The sequence below is a fragment of the Candoia aspera genome, chromosome 3 (genome assembly GCF_035149785.1).
Source record: "Candoia aspera isolate rCanAsp1 chromosome 3, rCanAsp1.hap2, whole genome shotgun sequence".
Lineage (NCBI taxonomy): Eukaryota > Metazoa > Chordata > Lepidosauria > Squamata > Boidae > Candoia > Candoia aspera.
In genome coordinates, this window is record NC_086155.1 from 189,003,608 (window position 1) to 189,028,677 (window position 25,070).

Below are 25,070 nucleotides of genomic sequence, written 5' to 3' on the forward strand. Positions count from 1 at the left end.
TAATTTGTGGACAAAAATCTGTTCTTGGACATTAGCCAAATACTGAGTTGTTTCTCCAATTTAGGATATCCAAGTTAGCATATGTGCTATTTTTCACAATAAAAATACTAATTTCTTATTGTGGTCTCTTTGATTCACACACATGGTTTATGTTCTTGTGCAGTAGCTCATTTGCAGAATTCTAAAGCCTATGATTTGGGGGGAAAACCCACATACTTCATAGTACATAGAAGGGGGCTCCTGTTCAGTCCCCAGTTCTTTTCCAACTAATACAATGATACCTCTTGTTTGAGTTGTGTGGCCTTGCAGGCACGATTTTGTAAGTGCCAGCACTGTAGTGCTAAAATTCCTGCTGTGTGACATTCATTCTACCTCATCTTTTTAGCCAAGGAACATGCAGTTGTAATATAGCCCATTCCAGGCCTTTACTAAACAGGAGTAGTAGAATCCATCTTTGAGCTTCAATATCTTTGTGGTAGCAGATGCTACCTTAAGTACCGTGGACAGAATTACAGACTGGCCCAGGATAAGCCAACATTTTTTCTCTGCCATTCACACTTCTGAGGCATGGCGTTTTTTCAGCATCATTTTGCGTCTTACTGCAGGATGGATTTACTCTTGTGGCCGCTTCAGCCTTAAGACTGTTACTGGTGGCTCATAGTATCATAGCACATGATATTGTGCCTTCAGGTTTTGGGTCTCAGGTTAGGTCTTTACTTGGGGTGAACTAAGAAGTGCAACCAGCCAATGGAATAGGACTCCCACCCACCCCAAAAAAGGAAGAAAAAAGAAAAAAACACTTCTTCAGTACCAGCATCAGTCTTGCCCACACCAGATTTGATACCATCAGTACCAAAACTATTCCTCTCCACTTTCCCACATTCCAGTTTTGGTGGTCAATACACCAGTTCAGTTTCAGACAATGAGATCCAGGACCATTCCTCTCGCAGCCACTATTTCAAATCTTAGTTGTCCTGTTTCTTGGGCTAAAGTCAGTCTCTTCACTGATTTTGATCCTTTCCATTTCATCAAACTCAGATTGAACATGCCAACATTACTAGTAGCTAAGGTTGTGTAAAACATTTGAATGAAAAGCTTCTCAGCATCCAGGAATATGAACAAAACACTTCTGCTGGAATAAGTGAAGTAGTAATGTGTTTTGCAAAGTTCTTCTAATACTATTATTGAACCCATACTGTGTTGTGGTTTGCTATACTGAAACAGGTTTGTGTCTTCCTGCTTATGCATGGTACTCTTCTTGTCCGCTGTCTTTGGAGTTGCCTCATGGAACCAAAATGCATTGGTTTCCTACTTAGGTACATGAGCACAGCAATTTGGTGCTGCCAGGGACCTTGCTATTCAACACAATTTGTATGCTGTAGCTTTGCACCCAGTGACCATGACTCCTACTGCAAGACTGTTGCAAGAACTCTAGTTAGTTTCTTCTATGTTTCACTTGCCCCTTTATGTGGCTATAGTGCCTCTCTGACATCCAAATGATTGCTCTCCATTAGCCTTGTTTTGTCACGATAACCCCTTCTATATCTTTTCCAGATGTGGATGTTGGTGATAGGTGCTCAATTTTGTTTTCATAAGATACTAAACTTACACTGAACAAATCAGCAATTTGTCTTGGAAGTCAAATAGCCAGAGTAGCTGATCTAGGACATAGTTTCAGTTAGTTCAGGATTGTGGTGCAATGCCACGTTTACTGCTAGAATCCATCCCCAATGCCCTCAACATTCAAGATGCTCTTAAATGTAAAGTACAGGAAGAGAGAACTGGCAACATATTGGGTCACATAACTCTACTGGATTATGTATGGGCATTGTGCAGTCTTTCCAACCTTATATGTGGTACTGTCCACAGTGGGAGAAGGTATAACATGCCTTCCAGTCTGAGTTTAACTGCAGAACATTTGTTGTGTCTTGTGATAGGACACTGTTCCAGATCTCAAGCAGCAATTCTGACTCCCTAAACTTGGACACATCTGCTCCAGAGGTTGTCTCTCTTGTTTTCTTCATAACAACGGGTGTATGGATTCCCAGTTATTTTTCACTGTTACCAATATGCACCTCATCCCCCCCCCCCCAAGATAACTGCCTCCTAGCCCATCAAGACCAACATTATTTCAGGAGGTAAAGTTCTGCTCTACAGATGACTACAAAGTGAGTCTTGCTTCCTCAGACCATTTCTGGCTTTTATTCTGGACATAGTGCAGCACCTATAGCAGTCCAACTTGGCTCCAGTTGAATGTAAACAGGCTACTCATATATCACAAAGGTATTTACTTAGTGTAATCACTTGTCAAATCATAAACAACATTCCATTCTTCTACCTGGGTTTCTAGGGGCAGGTAATAGCTATGTTCCAAGTCAACCCAAAGTTTCACTGAGTAATTAATATGGGGTCAGGTTAAAGGAGCCAGATGGTAGTTGATGTCAGGTCAAAGAAAGGCACAACACACACACACACACACACAATCCCAATGCTGAATACCCTGTTCCCCCCCACCCCCCAAGGTTGTTAAATATCCAAGTTTTTTTTTATTCTGCATCCAATGCAGCAGAAGCTGAACAGCCCTGATTTACTGAGTTCAAATTCCTCAGTCTCACTTTCCATCAGGGTATTCCTTTGCTTGCAGTCTTCTCACTTTCTGCATGTACCAGTGATGATTTCAAAGGTTAGGGGAGCTAGACTCCAGTTCTAGGTCTGAATTCTCTATAAGAGAGTTGGGTAGCTGGACCTGCATCTGTTTTTTTTTTCCCTTCTGGTATTGGGTTGGGTTCCTCAGCTTCTGAGCTGACAGATTCATCTGCTTGTTCATGTGCTCATAAAGATAGTGTGTCCAAATGGCTCTGACAGCATGAAAGAGAACTGAACCTCAGCGATGCCCGTATCTATTTATTTATAGTGAGGTATGGTTTCTGTTGCTATAATACTCTCCCTCACCCCTTTCAAAGAGTGTTGATTCACTTCAATATACCTTGCTGGTGCTCATTTTCGTATTTCTCCTGCCTTCAAACTCCACCAATATTTAACCATTTCCAGTTTGTAATGCTTCCTATCAGTTTCAGGTTCTTCCATGGTACCTGATTTCACTAAACATCTGTAGTAGTGATGGAGCTTGCAGATCTGGTTTAAACAGCTTTAATTCAGGTTTAACAAAACATGAAATAACATATATTGAGCACAGATAAAGCATGAATTGTTTTTAGCAAAAAGCAGGAAATGCTTCAAATACATTTGCTATTAACAATACACTAGGCTACTTTTTTTAAAAAAAAACCTTTTTAGCTGGAAAAGATATAAGTGGTAATTTCTGTCTTCAGAACATTAAATAATATATATATACATGGATTTCAGAAGGAATACATGATATAATAATGTAATTCAGAAGAAATGTGGGAAGGTACAAGCAACAAGTATTAATGACTACTGAGTATGTAGGTTAAAGTAAAGTGTCTTAAAGATAATGGAACCAGACTAAATCAGAGTTCTAGTAGTCTGTCTGAAATAAATGGACTAAAGATAATATTGATTCCTGTGGGTCTACTACAATTATTACTACAGTCAGCTCTCTTATTTTTATGGTGCTCTTTTTATGATATGTTTGGAACCAGTCCAATAAAAGAAAACTCCATGAAAACTGATTAGAAAAATATATAGCTTATCATTTGGCATATAAAATTTATAGCAGATGATAAAATGAGTGTCAGCGCTGACAGTGTCTATTGGGCTGAACATAGATGGTTTGAATTCAGACTATTGAAAGCAATGTATCTTAGCACACTTCAGAAAAAAAACTTTAAAGGGTTTGGGAATTAAATTAGTACAAGAATGTTTAAAGGAGCTAGATGAGCACATTTTCTTTGTATCATTTCAAAATCACGTATTTCATACTATACAGAAAACCATCTCAGATTTCTTGAAGTTTTGGAAAACTGTCCTGTTCTTGCCCGGTCAAAATCCTCTTGAGTGCAAACAAGTGAAAGCTGTATTATACAAATTTAGAGCCAATCTCAAATATGGGGGAATTTTTTAATAAATGCAATATTGCATATAGTTTTATTTTGTATTGAACTATATAAGCTTTTGAGTAGAAAATAATCTAGAACAGCCTTCTTAAATTGATATGCCTAATCTTCCTTCATCCTAGACAGCTTCTACAATTGGGAAGGTTGGTCTAAAATATATACTGATGGAATAAAAGTTTATCCCAGTAATCATTTGTTATCCACTGAATTTTTTATTTCATTTCTAAAGTCAATCCTTACTTCTCCAAGTTCTTCTAACAATTTGTAATTGGTAGAATATATTTGTATATATCTGTACTATAATAACTATTTAGTTTTGTACTTTTACATTATATATTATATTGAGATTAAAATATTTAAGTTCTCCCTGCCATGCGGAGTGTGGGCAGAAAGTATACAAGATTAAAATACATTTAAATATAATAAATGCAATATAATGCTGTACATATAACTTAATGTGCTTTCTTATTTTTTTAGTTCTTTAAAATGCTTTATTAGCATTACTAATTTGGAGATGATCAAGATACTTAACATTGTATTCCTTTATAAATTCCATGTTTTTTCTCCATTTCTATGGGTTCATAGATTTATTAAGTTTATATCCCACCTTTCTCTTTATACAAGACTCAAGGTGGGTCACAACAATAAAAATTCAAAACTATAAAACACAAGAAGAACAGTGCAATTAGAGTCAAGAAGAATTAAAATCAATATCATTAGGCTTTCTTGTTTATTTCTAACATCTGGTATACAGATAAAGTACCTCTAAACATGGAAGTTCCAGTTAGGTAATATGACCCATATGCCAGCCATGAATCTTCACTGTCTAATCATTTCCCCTTTTAAAGTCATCCAAACATTTTGGGGCAATACATTCCACAAACTAAGACTTATGGAAAGGACTTCTCAGGTTACTATCTTCATTGGTTGTCCTTCCACTGGTAAGAAGCATTTTTCTCTCAGTTTCCCATAGTTTTCTTGATTTCATAAGTCCCTTTCAATACATTTCCTGGCAGAAAGTCCAAATGTTTCAAACTAGTTTATCAGAAGGATGAGTTATATGCTGCTCGTTTTAGCTCCCTCTTTGTGAATTTCCTTGCCACCTGGTACTGCCATGTTGTACAGTCTTTGAGGAAAAGGGATTCCCCAGTCCTGGTGTATGAATGCACTTCCACAGAATAATATTTAAGATTTATAGCTTGGATGCAAATACTTATTTACTATGATAATTTGCTGTAAAATTAATGTAAACTTTAGTTGACTGGATTCACATGTCCTTTTAAACCACATTTGTTTAACTGTGGATTATAGAATAAATTAAATTGGTTGGTTGCATACAAGCCATCCAGCTCCCAAAGAATTTTATGTTTTCCCAAAGAATTTTATGGCCTTCATACTTTCCCTTTGAAATAGCTTTTGTTTTTATATGTATGTATTATTATTTATTACTGTTAATTGCATTTTTACACCATGCAAAATGCTTTGAGCTCATTAAAGAAAAAGATTTGAGATGTTTAAAGTGAATTAAATCTTAGTTATTGGGGAATATTGAGATGTTTAAAAAATAAGCACCCTCTTTAGACCAATAAAAACTTTGGATAGTGAATTATTAAAAAACAAGGTTCCTTTAAGGCTACCATGAACATCATAGTTTGTTTGCATTACAGTATCGTCCCGGGCGGGATCCTCAACGAGGCTCTGATAATGTCTCCAACAAGTCTTCAGACAGTGATGTCAGTGATGTATCAGCAGTCTCAAGAACCAGTAGTGCATCCCGTTTTAGCAGCACTAGTTATATGTCTGTACAATCAGAACGGCCAAGAGGAAACAAGAAAATTAGGTAAGAAACCAGAAGTCTGCTTTTAACTTGTTTTCCATGCATTGAACTGGATCCTAGTAACATCTCTTCCAGTACACATTCTGAAATGTCAGGTTAGCCTTCTGTGTTAGAGTATTTGTTCTCGTTCAGATACTCTGAAAGTAGGTTAAGTTACTTACTTTCAAAACAAACTGTTTACTAGAAATTCACACAAAATAAATATGTTGGATTATAATAGCAAGTCATGTATACATCTTAATGACTACATTTAATAAAGTTATGTCATGGAAGTGTAAGCCTCATTCAGGTGTTCCTAAAATAGACCACTCCTAAAAACTCCCTCCCCCCCGAATACAGATTTAATTATGTCTGTAGGAGAGCCAAATTGTCTTCCATGTGAACCAGGATATTGCAGGGCCAGGGCTCTTGAGTTCATGAGGCATTGTGTGTGCAGCTGTATGCACCTTAACTTTCCTCCTGCAGACAAGATAATATCATTTAATTAATGTTGATACATGGTTATAGATAGCACAAAGCTATAGAACAGCAGATTTGGATGTGTGTGTGCATACAGCACACAGACAGAGAGATAAGTATTTCTGTCCTGCATTTTAAAGAAAATCTGTACAGATAATTTTTGCCATTTATGTTATTATACAGACTTCTTGCCATTTCTGCTCTTAAAAATAATAGACTCCATCTTAATTAGTTTCTAGAATTGGGCTGCATGTTTTTGCACTCATGATTGCTATTTAGCATTTATTTGTTTTATTTTTTGGCTGTCCTCCCCCCACCCTCAACTCAGTAAATGTTTGGTTTCTGTCTAGCTTTCCTAACTGGCTTCTGTCTTCTTTTTTTCATTTGCTTGCATGCTTCCTCAATTTTTGTTAACCTCAGAAGATTACATGAGGAAAGAAAAGAGGGAGGGGAGGAAGGGGATGGGGAAATATTCCTTGAGAAAGAAGAGGAGAATCAGGAGCTGGAGAAAATGTTGGATGAACAAGATGATGAAAAGGGGGATGGGGAGGAGGTGACAAAGAACTGTGATAAGGAAGATAAAGAATCAGAAGAGGATGAAGGGGCCCAAGAGGAGATAACTGAGGAAGGAACAGAAACAAAAAATAAAGAGGATTTGCAAAGGAGATACTCACAGGATGATCTCAGGTAAAATAGATCTCCATTTATTAGAGAATTATAATAATTTTTATCTTTATGTTCCCTTTTTGTCTCCATCATTATAAAATTTTAGCAGAGTATTTTAATAGTCAACCAATACACTATTTAGTTAAATTCTTTTGCAAAAAAAAAAAAACAAATTACAGAAATTTTGCCCATCTTGTATAGGAATTAAGGCCATCAGTTGGTTGATTTTGGTTCAAGGTAAGCAGGAATTCATGACATATGTTTAGAAAGGGCAGTTAGTTCTTAGATTTTTGTCGTATTAACAGAATTCTGTCATACCAATCTATTTCAGGTTATATGGGTAGAAAGTTGTGTAGCTATGTACTGTAGCTATGATTCTTTGGATAGAAATAGACGTTGATACTGAGGAGCTTGAATTTCATTAATATAATAAACCTTATGAAGAAAATACAATATATTTTCTTTCTTTTTATTCTTATAAGGGAATAATTTTATTAGTGAGGATAATAATGGGTTATTCTAACCATTCTTTATTTAATGTATGTGCAGAGTCTTGTGGAAACTGAGGGAATATGCTATAAAAATTCTAAGTACTATTAATGCTATTATCAGTATTATTTGTTTTAAAGCTTTCAGAAATAGGGATAATATTACAGGTTTTGTTTTCTGAACATGAGCTTTTTCACAAAATCTCAGAATCATAGATTCTCTAAGGAGTCACTTAGGCCATTGAGTCCAAAACCCTGTTAAGTGCAGTAATTAAAATTGAAATATCTTGGGTGGTTGGTTCACCTTCAATAGATGCATTCAGGCATCTCTCTGGATAATTGATTCAACTGTTCAACTGGATTTTAATGTTTTTTTCCCTGACATTTAATTAGAAACTGCCTTCCTGTAATTTAAATACATTATTTGGTGTCCTGCAATCTGTTATAATAGAGTTTCTTCTCTGAAATTCTTTCAGATATTTGAAGAGTGTTATCATAACTCTCTTGTTCCTCAGTTTCTCCTCATAGGGTTTAGTTTCCAGTGCTGGATCATCCTTGTTGCTCTTTTCTAAACCTCTTCCATTTTTGTCTGAATCTTCCTTAAATTTTACTGCTGAGAACTAAATACAATACTGACCAGCACAAGCATGGAATGAAATTATTACTTGTGATTTGGAAAATAGATTTTTATTGGTGTAACCTAAAATTGGGACGCGGTGGCGCTGCAGGTTAAACCGCTGAGCTGCCGATCGGAAGGTCGGCGGTTCGAAACCGCGCGGCGGGGTGAGCTCCCGTTGCTAGTCCCAGCTCCTGCTCACCTAGCAGTTTGAAAACATGCAAATGTGAGTAGATCAATAGGTACCGCTTCGGCGGGAAGGTAACGGCGTTCCGTGTCGTCATGCTGGCCATATGACCCGGAAGTGTCTACGGACAACGCCGGCTCTAAGGCTTAGAAACGGAGATGAGCACCACCCCCTAGAGTCGGACACGACTGGACTTTACGTCAAGGGAAACCTTTACCTTACTAACCTAAAATTGTGTCTGGATTTTTTTTTTAGCCACATCATCCTACTACAATCACAAAATCTTTTAAAAATATTATTGATAAGGCATATATTGTTTGTCCTATACTTGATTTATTTTTCCTAAGTGAAGACCTTTGTTAAATCTCATTCTGTTGCTTTTATCCCATTTTTCTAACCTATCAAGATTATTTAAAATTTTACTTTTGTTACTTTTGTTTTATAGGCTATTAGCTATCCCACCCAGTTTTGTGTCCTCTACAGATTTGATAAACATTACTTTCACATCTTTATCAAGTCATTAATAAAAGGGTTGTAGAATACAGGGTTCAAGTCTGAACATTGTTGCACCCACTCGGTATCTCCCTTCAGTTTGATGAAGAACCACATTTGAGCACTTTTTCGTATTACACGAGCAGAATACAAACTTTTCTTTCACTACTGCACTTCTTCTTAATTATTTACTTCTAGGAAATACTGAATTTGTTTCCAAATGGTTTATCATCAAAATTTGGCAGTAGTGTTTGCTTCCAATGTATAAAACTATATAAATATAGAGAAGGAATATGCCTAGATATCACTGAATTAAATATCTTTCCTTAATATTTATAAACATTTAGAAATAGATTTCCATGAATTGGTAGTATTTCCCAATTAATAGGTACTGTATAAGATCAGAGTGTAATATATGAGTAAGTCTCATCTGGACATAATGTTTAATCATGACTTATTGTTAATAATCCTCCCATCTCTTCTTCTTTGATAAGAAGGAAGAACTTTAAAACTTCTGTTTCAGATTAAACATAGCATGTTGTGATATTCATACTGAGGAAACTGTACTTCATTATCAAAATGAGTTATGAAGCTGATTTATGTCACATATCATTAAAATTAACTTGTTCAGGATTCAGATATGAGCTGAATTCAAATAACAAGTAAATACTGTACTTCTGATCCTTCTTTAGGTTATGCTGGAAATAAGAATGGAAGATGGGAATGCCTAATCTTGTACATATAATAATATACATTGCTTATTTTGGAATCAGAATTTTTTCAAAAAAGACATATAAGCATTTCAAACGTTACAACTTTGTAACTATTTCAGTTATCATGTGTGCCACATACATAATTCCCAAATAAATAAGTTTAGGATTTGTATTAAAATTTTAAGGTTGGAGTGCGAGTTATGATTTGAGTGTTGATTTCTAAATCATATCACTGCAGAATTTGACATCTTAACACCCCACTATCTATGTTTAACCTTCTCTTAGTTTTTCTTTGTAGCTATTAGTAAACATGTCCTATTTGGCAATTACATTACAGCTGCATTTTAAAATAATTTATCAACTGATCCTGGCATAATACTGCCTCCTCTTTGGGACATACAGCATTTGATATGAAACTCCTGTTTGTTGCAGGAAAGCTTATAGTGTAAGCTTTATTAGAAGCGTTTTCACATATGATGCAAATACACACACACACACACACACACACATATGGGTGGACTGTTTTTCTCTCCAAGCACAATGCAAACATACTTTTTGTATGTAGTATTTTATGTTCAAATAAAAAAAAAATTTCCTTGACAGAAAAAATGATGTCAAGGGCAAGAGTTAAGAATCCCTTCTCATGCATTAGTCTTCTGTTTCAAAAGCATAATGGTGACATTATATAACAAAACATTATAGAAAAATTATATAATAAAATGTAGAGAAGTAGTCTATAATAGAATATACTTAAAAAATGAACAATATCTTCCACTTAAAAAGCACTCTTGTAAACTTAAAACAATACAAAATTACCCCTGGAACTTGCTAATAGAGGTTACTGTATTTGTAGAAGACAAATAAAGATAAGTTTAATTGTTAGTACTGCGTTAATTTAACTAACTTTCCCAATGGTTTTTCTAGTTATTTAAAACCTCTCCATGCCCTATTTTAAATCCATTATCAGTATCATTGTTTCTCCAAACAGTATATATATATTAGTTTTTAACTTCTAGCATGCTTGCTAATTAGAGATATCTTCTTTTCTGCAGGCTTTTAGTTTATTTAATAATATTGATCAGCAGTGAATCATCTTACCGAAGTGTATATTATGATTTATCTTATTTCATATATTTGTTGCCTTAAATCTAAAACATAACAAAAATAGGTTTTTAAAATTTTTATGACATTTTATGGCCCAATTTCATAGATGCAGCTGAATTTTTATATTCAGTTTAGTTTAAGACACAGTCTTTCTCTTACAGGAAGCTTCAGTTTGTGTGTGTGTGTGTGTGTATGTAAAACCTAAAATTATAAATGTAATTGGGCTACATAAATATCCACTACAACAGTTCAGAATAACAATGAATTGAAGAGTATTTGTTTCCAGTAAGGAGGGAAATCAACCTTTTAACTCTGTTTGTATTTATACTCTTAAATATACTAAGTGTACATACCTACGCTAGAATTCAAACTATTCATTTCTAAGTAGGTCTGGTGTGCACGTGCATATTCATATTCATATGAGTATATCTTTTGGATCACCCTTATCTTTATGCACTCTCTTTTTAAGTTAAGGCCTATTGTAGAAAGTCAGAATATTAACCAATTTGTTAGATACAGATTCTGCCTTTCCTGTGGGAGTTCAAGGCAGCACACACAGCCTCCTCTCGTTTTTCCCCACAAATGTTAATAATAATTTAAATAATAATGTAACATAACATAACTTACAATTTGCATATATGTATACCAAATTAATTTTTTGCTAATCCTTCATTGAATCCTCGTCTCCAAGGGCTTCATTATTGGGCTCAAATATCTAAAGTTATTTGAGCCCAGTAATGAAGCCAGTATTTTTTATAGCCCAATTCTTTTAGCTAGGATTGCTCATTGAGAAGCATACCCACTTGCCAAATTAAATGTAATAAAAATAATATGTATTGTAGTTATTCAGCTGTTTGTAAGAATAAAGCCTAACTTTCTGTGGGGTGTAAAACCTTTGTCTAAGCTGTATCAATTTGGACTGTAGATGAGGATTCACATGATTGAATATGCATGTAATGCTAAGAAAATGACTTTCATAGATAATATACCTTGCTAGGCTTGTTTATTTTATTTGTCTTACAAAACAGTATTTTCCTTAGCATGTAGAATCTTGTTTAATGACAGATTGGACAAATATGCATATGTCATCAGTGGATAACTGATATTCATATATAAGAATATAAGAATAATAAACTGTAAAAACATATATGATATATTTCTTATGTGGTTATAACTTTACAGTTTAGTATACTATCATAATAATGCCAGAGCTTTTCAGTAAAATTTACAAATAAGTTTTGTGATGAAACAAGTACAATCAACAACTAAGAAATTTGAACTTTTCAATTTCTGTGACTAACCAATTTCCCTACCTTTGTGTGAATTAATTGCTTATCCCAATAGTCACCCAAAACCTTCAGTCTGAAACCTTCCTTTTCTGTCTTCTTTTTATTTTATTTTTTTCTTTTATGGCATTGTATATCCATCTACTGGCTGACAGTGTTTTTACATCTAAAATGCAAAGCAGACAGATTGGCGCTTCAGGACAGAATATAACTAAAAGCACCAGCATCAGTGGGGAGATGTATACGCTAGAGAAGAATGATGGCAGCCAGTCTGATACAGCAGTGGGCACTGTAGGTGCAGGTGGAAAAAAACGGCGATCCAGTATTGGTGCAAAGATGGTAGCTATCGTGGGACTTTCACGGAAAAGCAGAAGCACCTCACAACTCAGCCAAACTGGTAGGAATAAAATTCCAGTTTTCATTCTATTGTTGTTCACATTGCTTATTATCTACATTTTTAGGTGAAAATATTGAAGTTTAATGTAGTTCAGAATGTTTATGATTTATGAAAATTATTATTCAGCATTTTTTAGCACTACCACAGTATTGGGGCTATATATAAATCTAAAGGTCTAATTGTTCTACAAAAGGGGAAAATGTTCTGTATTCAAATTCATGTGATAGCTGTAATGAACGCTTTTGTAAGAGTATTTGCAGCATATTTTGAAACAAAAAAATATTTATAAACAAAAACAAAGATGCTAATAAACAAAAGCAAAAAGATATTTATAAATTATCCCTTTTTATTCAATTTATTGTTAAATTCTGTGCTACCTAGCATCTGTTGTATATTAAAGAATGTTAGCTTTTTAAAAAAAAAAAACCCTCCTGTTGTTTTTTAACATTAGTATTTAATTTTAAAATATGATGCCAAAGCAAATAATATAATGTATAAATCAGTGTTACGAAATGGTCTGTGATTTAGATAATCAAAGTAACTATAAGAAACATTTTAACTGAAAAGGTCCCTGTAGGGCAGTGTTACTTGATCACTGGAATAAGCTTTGTTGAGGTTTTTTTCTACTGGATGTGCAAAGTTACAAAACAATGTGAAATAGGGTTTTAAATAGCAATACTTATCTTTGAAGTGTCAGAATACAGTTATGGTGCATTAATCTGTCTGTTGCATCCTTCACATGGCTCATCCCTTGTGAATGAATAACTCAAAATGTATCCCTCTTGGTGGTTTCAGTCAATCAGCACTTCATCTACAATAAGCACAACTAAGTCTGGCTTTCAGTCATTGTTTATCATATGCTCAAAGTAAGTGGTTGACTTGTGTCCTAATTCCAATAATATAGTAACATCATATAACATGGTGGTTGTATGGATTAGAGGGAAATATTTCTGTTCTCAGTAGTTTGAGATAGATTGTACTAAGGACGATGCAAAATTGCTTGGAGAATGATAGGATGTATATTTCTACTTATAATTACTGCCGCTTACTAGTGCTACCTGGCATTAAGTTAGCACTAAAGACAGAAGGCAAATAATTGTCAGTTCCTCCAAATTGTCAGTTCTTCAAAAATATATTGCTATATTTATAAATGCTAAATATTTGTACTGCAAAATATGTACTTACAACTTCAATATAATGTTCTTGTAACATCATTGTAACTTTATGTTCGAAAATGTATTCCTAATGTATCTGTTAATTTATATATGATCTGAAGAGAAACCAGAGTATGTTAATGTATATAAAGTATCTATAAGCATACAGGTAGTCCTTGAGTTACAACAGTAATTGGGACTGATGCAGTTGTAAAGCGTGATGTCACATGATTGCATTGCTTAGTGATGGCAGTCCCAGAATTCCCCATTGCTGCCATTAACAGAATCTCACTGGTTGTTAGGTGAGGACCCATCCCGATCCAAGCCACACCTGGCTTGGTCCCTCCCAGCCCTGAGCCTTGATAAGGTAAGGGACTGCCTCCTTTTCAACTCCCCCACCCCCCATCTTCCCCCATCTCTGTCCTTTCGGCTGCCTTGCACTCCTCTGCTGGCCTTGCCACCCTGTGCTCTGTTCACCAGCAGGCCGGCAGGGCCAGCAGAGCACAGGCCATCTGGGCAGTGGGGTAGCAGGGCGAGCGGAGCACAGGGAAGGGGGGGGGGCTTTGCGCTGAGGTGGTGGGCCACAGCGCAGGGTTTGAGGTAGCACTCCTCGGTGGTGATGCTGGGACTGAAGTAGAAGCCCAGGGGCAGTGGTGGCAGCTGAAACTGCTAACAGTTCCAGGCGTCTATGTCAGCCTCAGCATCACTGCCACCAAGGAGTGCTGCTGTGTAGGGGAGCCAAAAGGACAGAGATGTGGGGGGAGATAGGTGGGTGGGGGAGTTGAAGTGCCTCTGCAGTCATAAGTGCAGGCGGGCTGCCAAGTGCCTGAATTTTGATCACGTGACCGCAGGGGCGTTGCTATGGCCGTAACTTCAGGGACCAAGTATAAGTACCATTTATTCAGTGCCGCCATAACTTTGAACAGTTGCTGAATGAATGATCATAACTTGAGGACTACCTAGTTACAGTTTATGCCTATAAAAGAATATCCTTTTTCCTAATGTAGAGGACAACAATGTATTTATCAAATTACATAACAAATGGTTCCCAGTCCTGTCTCTGTCATGCCTGTAATCTATTAGAATTGTTGTTACATTTATGCTCAACATAAACAGGTGTTTTAATTTTGAAATACTAACTATACAGCATTCTGGACAACCCTACTCACTACCATCATTGCTCTAATGACATCAGCTTTTATGTATGAATTCATAAGATCAACCGATAATGCAAAGTCCAGATGGAAATTGATGAACATACATTTTTGTATATACAGTATGAATATTTTTCTCCTGCAGGTGTTCATGCTTACAGCAGAATGACACTGTAGAAATCAGTGTCATTTGACTGGCATTGTTGGGGAGGGAGCTTATCTGGAATGATAAGTACTTCAGAAGTACTCCAGAAGTGTAGAGAGTAAGGGAGGTGGCTTTGACAGAAATATGCAGGCAAAGGGGGCTGAAGCATTCTTTAAGCCCTGGAAAACAGGATAATATTTGGAAGTGGTTCAACACAGGCCTTCCTCATTCACTACATTCACTAAAGAATAAGAAGGGGAGGTATACCACAATCAGACCTGCAAGATTCTGTTGTTATAGCCTATCTCAATAAAGTGTAGTTCTGGTCTTCCTGTGGCATTGATTATCTGGTCTTGTCTACCCGGTGGGATTGACAATAAGTCCTGAACGAGGCTCTCATATCAGGGCATATAGTTTCTGAATAATCTCCTATTCATGTACTCACCAATCCTAGGTTCAATAAGGTTACCACATTATGTGCTTTCACATAATCAGGCATACTGAACGTATTATTTCCAGTAGCACTGACAAACTTCATTAATATATTGATTTTAAAAGGCAATTCATAACATCATAGCATTTAATTCTTGCTACAAAATACTTATTCCTGTAATAGCTGATGTGGAAACAAGCTGTACTTCCTGTATGACTTTATATTAAATGCAGTAACCAATATTTCTGTATGTGCAGTTAAAATAAACTACCTCATAATATGCATGCCTACAACTGATCTTTCTTGTAGTGCAGTGTCAACCTGCTTTTAATATCAGTTAGACCTGAGTGTTAAGATGGAAAATGTTAAGTAAATTACAATATTTTCTCTTTTAAACAAATAAAATATTTTAAAGTATTATTTTAGAATAAGATTTTATATCATTTGTTCCGTTTCAAATCTTCCAGATTCCAGATCAAAAGTGAAAATTAGTGCAGATAGGATTAATGCATTTACAGTTTAATGTTGGAAAAACTCAGTTCAAAAGGCAATAAAGACACTACTGTTTTACTGGGTTTATGGAGTTCAAGTTGCCGGGTATGTTATAAATGACGCTAGCTCTTTTTAGATGATGTTTTTTTTAGAATTATATTTATGATACTATATGTGAGTCAGAGTTTGTTTGGAGTGGAGCGGTGCCTAAACTGGATTAAATCAATCAATCAGGTATTTAGAAATTATGTAAATACATAAAATAATGTAAATAAAATATACATAGGAAAAACTTACATACTGCAGAGGAAAGGGGGGTAATAATCACATTAGATAGATAAAGCACAGAATGTATGTACTTGTCAAATTTTCAGAATGTTTTGTTTTCTCCAGGTACTAGTTCCTTCTACCCTTTTTCTGTATCTGCCTGAAACTTTGTTTGTAATTTTATGCATGTATCTCCCAATATGCACATTTTAGACTTTTCCTTTTCTAATGCTTCTTTTCTACTAATTCATGCATTTTGTCCCATGTACTATTAATATAAACATTTTGTATACTGTATATTGTTATGCAATTTTAGAGAATTACCTCACAAATTCTGAGAAGTGCTAGTACTGAAGAATGGCAGCATTCCAGTTCACATCAAATATTGATTCATAACTTGCATTATTCACAAGCCTGTATCAGAAAGTGAAGTGAATGAAATTCTCTGTCATCCCTAGCAAAGAAGTATTGAAAAGATCCTTTCTTTTTTATGAGTTTGTAACAGCAGCTTTAGTAACCACCTGTCATGAGCACTGATGGTGAGCAGGAGGGGGCCCCTATCCAGGGGGGAAAATGCATGCGTAGTAGTGAGGAGTTGAGCAGTCATTCAAAGAGACACAGAACAGACCCGGCTTGACTTTTGGGGTTTATCTGTATGGGTTTTCTCACGCTTCTTCAGTTTGTTAGGATTTTCTGTCTAATGTAGCAGTAATAAAACACTAGAGACTTATTCCTCGTCTCTGCGTGGTTCCTGACTGTTAGGACACCACCTTTGTGATTTGCATGTTTATATCATGGAGTTAGCTTACCATAGACATAGGAATATAATGGAGGAACCAGTCTTCCAAATTTAATATTACATACTGTGTTCTGTTTTATTTATACCAGATGGAATGGGACGATTAATTATTATCATCTCTAGAGAATGGTAAGGGGACGCGGTGGCGCTGCGGGTTAAACCGCTGAGCTGTCGATCGGAAGGTCGGCGGTTCGAAACCGCGCGGCGGGGTGAGCTCCCGTTGCTCGTCCCAGCTTCTGCACACCAAGCAGTTCGAAAACATGCAAATGTGAGTAGATTAATTGGTACCGCTTCGGCGGGAAGGTAACGGCGTTCCGTGAGTCATGCTGGCCACATGACCCGGAAGTGTCCTATGGACAACGCCGGCTCCAAGGCTTTGAAACGGAGATGAGCACCGCCCCCTAGAGTCGGACACGACTGGACTTTACGTCAAGGGAAACCTTTACCTTTACCCTTAGAGAATGGTAGTAGAATTTTGGATCTCTTTTAAAACTCTTATTTAGAATTTTAGCTTAGGAGTCTTAGGATGATAGGCTAATTTTGTTGAAAGATTCCAGAATCTTTATATTTAAATACCTCTAATTCAGAAATTTATTTCTTTTGTCTCTCAGAGAAGTAAGTTAGCTTGCTTTAGATTTCTGATATCTCATTCTTTTATTTGTACCTATAGTACAAATTTATTGAGTTTATTGTAATGGTTCATTAAGTATTGTATTTTCCTGAAAGGACTTTTTCCCTAAATAATTCAACTTTAAAATGGGGTGATGAAGAATTGCCTTAGATTTGCAAGAAATATGGTAGGGCAGGCAGATGATATTTTCTTTCTAATCTTCCTGTTTTTTGGTTGGGGATCCCCTTAAATTGAGAGTTATCTTCCTTTCAGTTACATATAGTAATGTAATGTTCTACCATTGAGAGCAGAGGATTATTGAGGATTTCTCTAGGAGTTATTGAGTCTGCAGGTGAAAAATTCAATGACAAACTGCAAGTTTGAAGAAGTGAAGATATAGTTGAGATAAATGCACGGTCTTATACATATCTTTACATTAGCCATATAGGTCTTAAATGAAAATTGTATAGCTTGCAATTTTCTAAGCAATAATTTAAAGAAAATAATCATACCTTAGACAATGGATAAATAAAAATATATAAGATAGGTGTTTAAATATACTGTCCATATGTTTTAAATAATAAATTGGAACACTTAGTGTAACAATTATGTATTTTTACTTCTTGTTCCAAAAGTGTACAGGGCCATTTGGGGAGGGATTTCTGGAGTTTTCAGGGGTGATATAGGTTTTTTTTTAAAGATTCTGCAAAGCTTAAATCATTGCCCCTTAAAATGCAAAGCTTCCTTACCAAAAAATAAAGTATCTAAAATTTTCCTCTTACACACAGAGAGGCTCAGGGCCTTGAAAGGAAAGCTATCTAGCTGTACTTTTTAAAACTTCTATACTAAGAAATCACATTAAAACAAATTGTTTAATTTTACAGTAAAATAATTATTTGTCAAGATTTTATTCAAGGATGTCATAGAGTGTTTTCTCATGAAACTTCAAATATTATACATTTAATAGGGTGCTCTGTATATAAGTTGAAAAACATTCCCTTTCTATAATAATAATTTGGTAACTTCATCAAAGCTGTTAGGGCATAAAATTAGAGGAGGTGGAACAAGATCAGCAGTAGCAGAAAATTCACCTTACAAATATAATTACTATAGACAAATGTTGTAAACCGCCCAGAGTCCCTCCAGTTGGAGGAGATGGGCGGTGACAAATTTGATAAATAAATAAATAAATGTGAAGATCCAGAGCAAAAGTACTTAAAAGCCTAATAGGAGAAATAGAAGAACTTGTATTGACTAAAAGATAACTCAAGCAGTAGAAATGCAGAGCGAACAAACAAGTGAGAACTAAAGCAGGTTGTTTCAGTCAGGAATAGTGACAGAGCAGAGCTTATCTTGTGAAATGCTTCAAGGCTCAGTCCTCTCTGTTCTACTTTTTAACATCCATATGAAGCCACTGGGAGAGATCATCTGACAGTTTGGAGTGTGATATCATCACTGTGCTGCTGATACCCAACTAAACATTGCCATCTGGCTTCTAGAAGAGATGCTATTGACATCTTATCCGGGGGGGAGGCTGTAGAGGTCTGGATGGAAGAGAATAGGCTGAAGTTGAACACAACCAAGACGGAGTTACTGTTCATATTTATTTAATTTCTGAAATTCTTTTATCTATCTATCTATCTATCTATCTATCTATCTATCTATCTATCTATCTATCTATCTATCATTACATTTATACACCGCCCATTTCACTGTAAAAGTGACTCTGGGTGGCTTACAAATAAAAAGTCATAAAACCATTATAAAAATACAAAAAATACAGGAAGATAAAAGAGGAAAACTAAAAGGCGGGGAGAGTGTCTTCAAACCACCAACCACCCCTAGGGCTGCCTGTCACTCTTGGGACCCCAAGCTAGTTGGCAGAGCCAGGTCTTGATGCTCTTCTGGAAGGCCAGGAGAGTGGGAACCATCCTCACCTCAGGGGGCAAGATGTTCCACAGGGCAGGGGCAATGGCAGAAAAGTCATTAACACCAATGTTATCTCTGGACAGACAAGTACAACTTCTGAAGGAGCAGATTTGTGATCTGGGGGACCTTCTGGATTCACACGTTTTTGAGCAGTGGGTAGAAGGACATTTGCGCATTTCCCATTTATGTGCCAGATGCCACTTTACATGACTACAATAACAGCCACAATGCAGCCCACAAACAGTTGTCTTTAAAGACTATTCAGAAACTACGATTAGTCCAGGATGCAGCACCGGATGCTGCGAGCATGTTATATTTATACTACAGGATTTGTGTGGGCTACCAGGTGGTTTCTATGTACAATTAAAGTGCTTGATCTATGAACCTGGACATGGTTTGGCATCTGGGTACCTGCAGGAACACTGGAGTCCCCCAACCTGTTAGGTCATTCAGGTAGAAACTGTCCCTAGTTCCCAGTTCTGGGAAGTGAAGGCAAAAGGTACTACTTTTCAATAGCAGTACTGGTCCTCTGGATTAGTTTCCTGGTAGAGACCAGACTGGCCTCCTTCTTGAGGATACTGAAGGAGGATGCTGAAAACCAAATTATTCCAGATATCATTCTTACTAGCTTGGGTGATTTAGCTATTTTTATCTCTATCCTTATGTTATTATTTCTTACTATTATTTTTATCTTTGCTTACTTGAACTTTGTGGTTTATTTTGTTATAAAATGTTTATTTTAAGATTTAACATGGATGCTTTAATGTTTCCATGTCATGTAAGTTGTCAAGAGTTGCTTGGATTGTGTCAGAATACAAATGAAATAAATGAACAGATTCAGAACGACTGCATGTCTGCGACAGATACTGCATTTTTTTTTCTGAAGGAACCAGAACATTATGAGAAACAATTCAGATAACCCATTCTTGGTCTGGAGCAGCTTCTGAAAAGTCTTTTAGCACTAGGAGTATTAAACCCAAAGCTGTTCCTTGGAAACTTAGCTTTGATTTGGGAAAGAAAATGGTCATGCCTGAAGCAGCTTCATCTGTCAGCATCAGTTGATTTGTCTGTAGGTTGAGTCACGGCAACTGCATTTCTTTCTTTTTGGTAGAAATGTTTCACTGCTTGTCCAAGCAGCAAAACGTTTCTACAAAAAGAAAGAAATCCAGTTGCCGTGACTCAACCTACAGACAATTCCACCTGGATGACTGAGAATCTTCATCAACATCGGTTGATTTGCTTTCACAGTTGTGATGGCCTAAATAGATGTCTTTATTTTCAAATGCTGAGCTAAGAAAAAATATCTCATATAAAAATTATTCAAATATATTTTTCTCTTTTATACTTTTCCTTCTGCTTCTGTTATTGACAGGGAGAGGTAAGGGAGATGCAAGATGACCACGTCCTGCTGATGTCAAGTGGAAATGCACTGTATAATCTACCTGCAGGAACTTTATGAAGTATGATCCACATACTTCCAAATGTAGTTCCATAGTTAGTAAGGGTAAAAATTTAGCTTTTTCAAATGCATCCAGAGAATCACTGGAGAACAGTCAGTCATGCCCTGGTCATCTCCCATATAGACTAGTGCAATGCGCTCTACATGGGGCTACCCTTGAAGAGTATCTGGAAGTTTCAGCTGGTCCAGAATGCAGCCACGCGGGCTATTCTTGGTGCCCCTAGATCGGCACATATAACACCTTTACTGCGCGAGCTGCACTGGGTGCCAGTTTGCTTCCAGGTCCAATTCAAGGTGTTGGTTATCACCTTTAAAACCCTACATGGCATGGGGCCAGGTTACCTGAGGGACTGTCTCATCCCCATAACATCGTCCTGCCTCACCCGATCATGCAGAGAGGTCATGCTGAGGACCCCGTCTGCAAGAGAATTTCACCTGGCAGGGTCTAGGAAGTGGGCCTTTTCTGCAGTGGCTCCTGCCCTTTGGAACATCTTGCCCCCGGAGGTGAGGCAGGCCCCTTCACTCCTGACCTTCCGGAAGGTCCTGAAGACTTGGTTCTGCTGGTCTCGCTTGGGATGGGAAGGTGGGTAGCCATTCTTGGGGGTGGCTTGAGTCTTAGAGCCCCACCCACTGGATTGGAATTTTTATAGCCACTTGGATTCTATATTTATTTATATTGTATTTTATATTTGTAGCTTGTTTTTATTTTTATGGGATTTTAACGTTTATTGTTATAGCATTAATTTTATTGTAAACTGCCCAGAGTCCCTCTTTTGGGGGAGATGGGTGGTAACAAAATTTGAATAATAAATAAACAAACTGCAGGCTCATTTAAAATAACATTTAACTTTTAATGTATCTATTTTAATACTCTACTAGATTGTAGAGTATTAAAATAGAAGTGGTTTACCATTGCCTCCTTCCTAGGGCTGAGAGAAAGTGACTGGCCCAAAGTCACCCAGCTGGCTTCGCACCTGAGGCGGGACTACAACTCATGGTCTCCCGGTTTCTAGCCTGATGCCTTAACCACTACACCAAACTGGCTCTCCATGACAATATAGTAGAGTATTAAAATACTAATACCATATATTAAACATTTAGAAAATTAAAAATGTGGTGATAAAATACATTAAGTATACGTTAAAATAATGAAGTTCTACCTGGAATACTCTGAGCATAATTAATCATGCTTACTCAATATCTATGTTATCAGGTTGAGTCTGAAGTTAACTATTACCTGGTTCTAACTGCTGCAGTGATAAATTTAGCTACCCTGTGGGAGATGTCACAATTTAAATCTGAAGTGAGATAGTGGGTATAGAAATCATCCGTTCTCACTGGCGCGCGCAGTAAAGGGGAATTATAGTATTGTTTTAAAGATACTTGTAGAATTTACAGTAAAGGAGAATGTGTTTCTTTTGATTTCCCCAGAGTCACAAGAGCATCTACACTGGGATACGGGGATGTTGGCATACTTGCCATATACAGGAGAAACCCCAATGGGGGCACATCGTGCTTAGTCCTAAAAAATCATTTCCTCAATTTAGAGGAAGTGAGAATGTATGAGATGTTTGCTGTTTCCCAGGAACCTGCATCTAGTAGGATTCTAGAGCTCAGAGTGAGCTAGCTTAAGGTTGATATTCAGTGTCACTCAATTTTTGTAGCAGTAGTTTTTTGGCCTGAGTGTAGTCCAAAGCTATCAAGAGTCTACAGGCAATCCAGCATTTGTAAACCAGTACTTTTGCAAATCTGGTTATTAAAAAAGTATAATCATAATTGTGTCTTTATTATCACCAAATAAGTACCAAAAAAAAAAAAAAAACCCTCCCTGAGGTCTTCTTTGAATAGTCTCATGCTTTCCCATGTGTGGGGTGATCAACTCCTAGCATAACCTTTTTTTCCCTAAAGTTTTGTTTGTTTTGAAAGTTTGATTCAAAGAAATGGTAGGCCATCAAATCATGAACCTCATATAGACCTTCGAGGAGGTTCAGTTGATTTCTCCGAGACCGCATCTTTTTGAGCCATTCAGTCATTCACTTGAAACAGCTTGAAGTGAACAGCAAGGAACGAACACCTGAGCAGCCCTTTCTGATATTTCTTCCTGCCTGAGTGACATTATGGTTCTGTCTCCACAACTGAACAATCTGTCTGAGCATTCAGAGGAGCAGGGAAAGAGGAGGGAATAGTGGGATAGGTTATTAATTTACTTCTGAGTGTTTAAAAGAGAGAATGGAACACTGCCTATTATGTCTTTTTTCAAAGTACTGATGTATAAAGTACCAAAATCTTATCTTGGTACTTTATCTTACCAAGATAAATCTTAGATTTGGGGATTCAACAGCACTGAACTGTTGAATTACAGTTAATTCTCCATTTGCAAATGAAATGTAAAAATAATGACTCATAATGTACTTTTATTAATAACTTTATACTGGCTTTTTGACAAAGGCTATGCAAAATCTAATTGATAATACTGAAAATCTAATTGATAATATGGGAAATCTGATAATACTGAAAATTTAACTGATAACATTTCTTGTTTAAATCCACAACAGGTTACCACAGAAAGTAAAACATAGTAAGTTTATGTAGCGACAAGGATGTTTTCATTTATTAAAAAGTTGACAACTTTTTTATTTTAACAATATTTGAAGCAGAAAGAAAAATTAATATGCTAATAGATTCAGTGTGTGTTCATGTGTGCGCATGCCAGGATGGTTTGAGATATTTATGCTTGTCTCCCATCACAACCATAGTTTCGGATCATTAAGGAATATGTATGAATGTATGTATAAACAAACAAAGGTGGGGAGATAAGGCTAAAAAGGCAGAGCCAGTTTGCTTTTTCATACAGGAGTATTTCCTTTGAAACATTGTCTGGTAATTACTGAAGCCCAACTTCAGCAGTTCCACTCCTCAGGGCTCCCTGCAGTTCATTCAGCCAAGAGTGGCCCTGGATCTCTCTTTGTGAGGGCCTGCCCGAGAGAGTCACTGAGCCACGGTAAGTGTGGGGTCAGCCTCTTGTGAGCAGCAGGGGATCACAGCCACCTTTTTTCCCAGCTTTGAGGTTGCAGTGCTGGCACCTGGGAAGTGTATAGCGATCCAACTTGGGAGAAAGGCTGGAAGTTATTGGGCAGCTGTATTAGCTCTATTGCTTTGGCCACCCTGGCAAAAAGCTCTTGACCTGTTGGCCTTCCCTGCTGCAAGCCGCTCTTTGTACTGCTGCTTGAAGGGACATGCAGCATCTTGGGAAAGAGGTTTCATGTCTAAGGCAGAACTAGAACCCACAGTCTTCCAGTTTTCCAGTTTCTAGCCCAGTGTTTTTAACCACTACGTCAAACTGGCTCTCTCCTGCAGAGAGGGTACACCTACCGTATATTTTTACATTTTTGATGCAAAATAGCTTCATGAAAAATTAGCTGTTTTGCCACAGAAGTGCAGTCTCAGGGTTCTGTAGGCACCAAAAGTTAAAAGCCTGTGGGTTTGCAAGCTGATCCACCATGAAATGCAACAGACTGTACTTGAAGCTATTAACATGCAAAATATGAGCTCTGAACTCTGTCACTTCCTCACATCATGCTCTCCCTTCAGAAAGTGCTTAAATTGGATTGATCAGAAAAGAGAGGGGGTGTCAGAACATATTAATTGGTTTCTAAATAATCACATTAATGATTACTTATCTGTTCCAGTAAATATAAAAATCCATTCAGATCTATTCTCTTTGTGAGAAAGTAATGGAAATCATCTTAACCACCTGAAATAGAATGCAATATTAATATGTGCGACAAGCATAAGATTCACTGAACTCAGATTTGAGCATGTTGCATAAATGTGCTCCATGATTTTAAAGCTCTTTATATATATTATTAAAATAGATTTAATCCTTTACTTACTTACTTTTTTTATATTGCCACACTTCTAAGAACTCATGATGGTTTACAACATAATAAAACCATTTCAAAGAAGAAAACAATGTTACAAAAGCTAAAGATATTATTAAAATTATTATTAAAATTACAGTTCCCTTCATCATACAGTGTAATTAATATTAGGGATCCCATTATGTTCCTAAATATTAAAAACTGTTAAAAAGTTGTATTTTACAGCCTTCCTAAATATTAAGAAAGAGGATGCTTTACAGATCTCTGGAGGCAAGTAATTCCAGAGCGTTGGCACTACTTTTGAAAAGTACTTGTTCTAGCTCCACCTTGAATGTTATAAGTGGGCTTAACCCTCTGCATTTTCACTCAGAACACACGAAGGTGGATCGGTGAATTCTACCTGGAATAAGCAGCTCTACAGATACCGGAGTTCAAAGTGAGATCGGGCTTTATAGCTCAAAATCG

General features: G+C 36.6%; 1 protein-coding gene across 1 annotated transcript in view; it reads left to right on the forward strand.

Moving 5' to 3' along the window:
* The window catches only part of RIMS2 (regulating synaptic membrane exocytosis 2), a 209,326-nt gene that overhangs the window by 163,226 nt on the left and 21,030 nt on the right, over positions 1-25,070 (forward strand). Inside the window, exons 19-20 of the mRNA XM_063299583.1 lie at positions 5,705-5,877; positions 12,041-12,282. Of these exons, the coding sequence (XP_063155653.1) occupies positions 5,705-5,877; positions 12,041-12,282 (415 nt within the window). The remainder of the gene's footprint in view (positions 1-5,704; positions 5,878-12,040; positions 12,283-25,070) is intronic.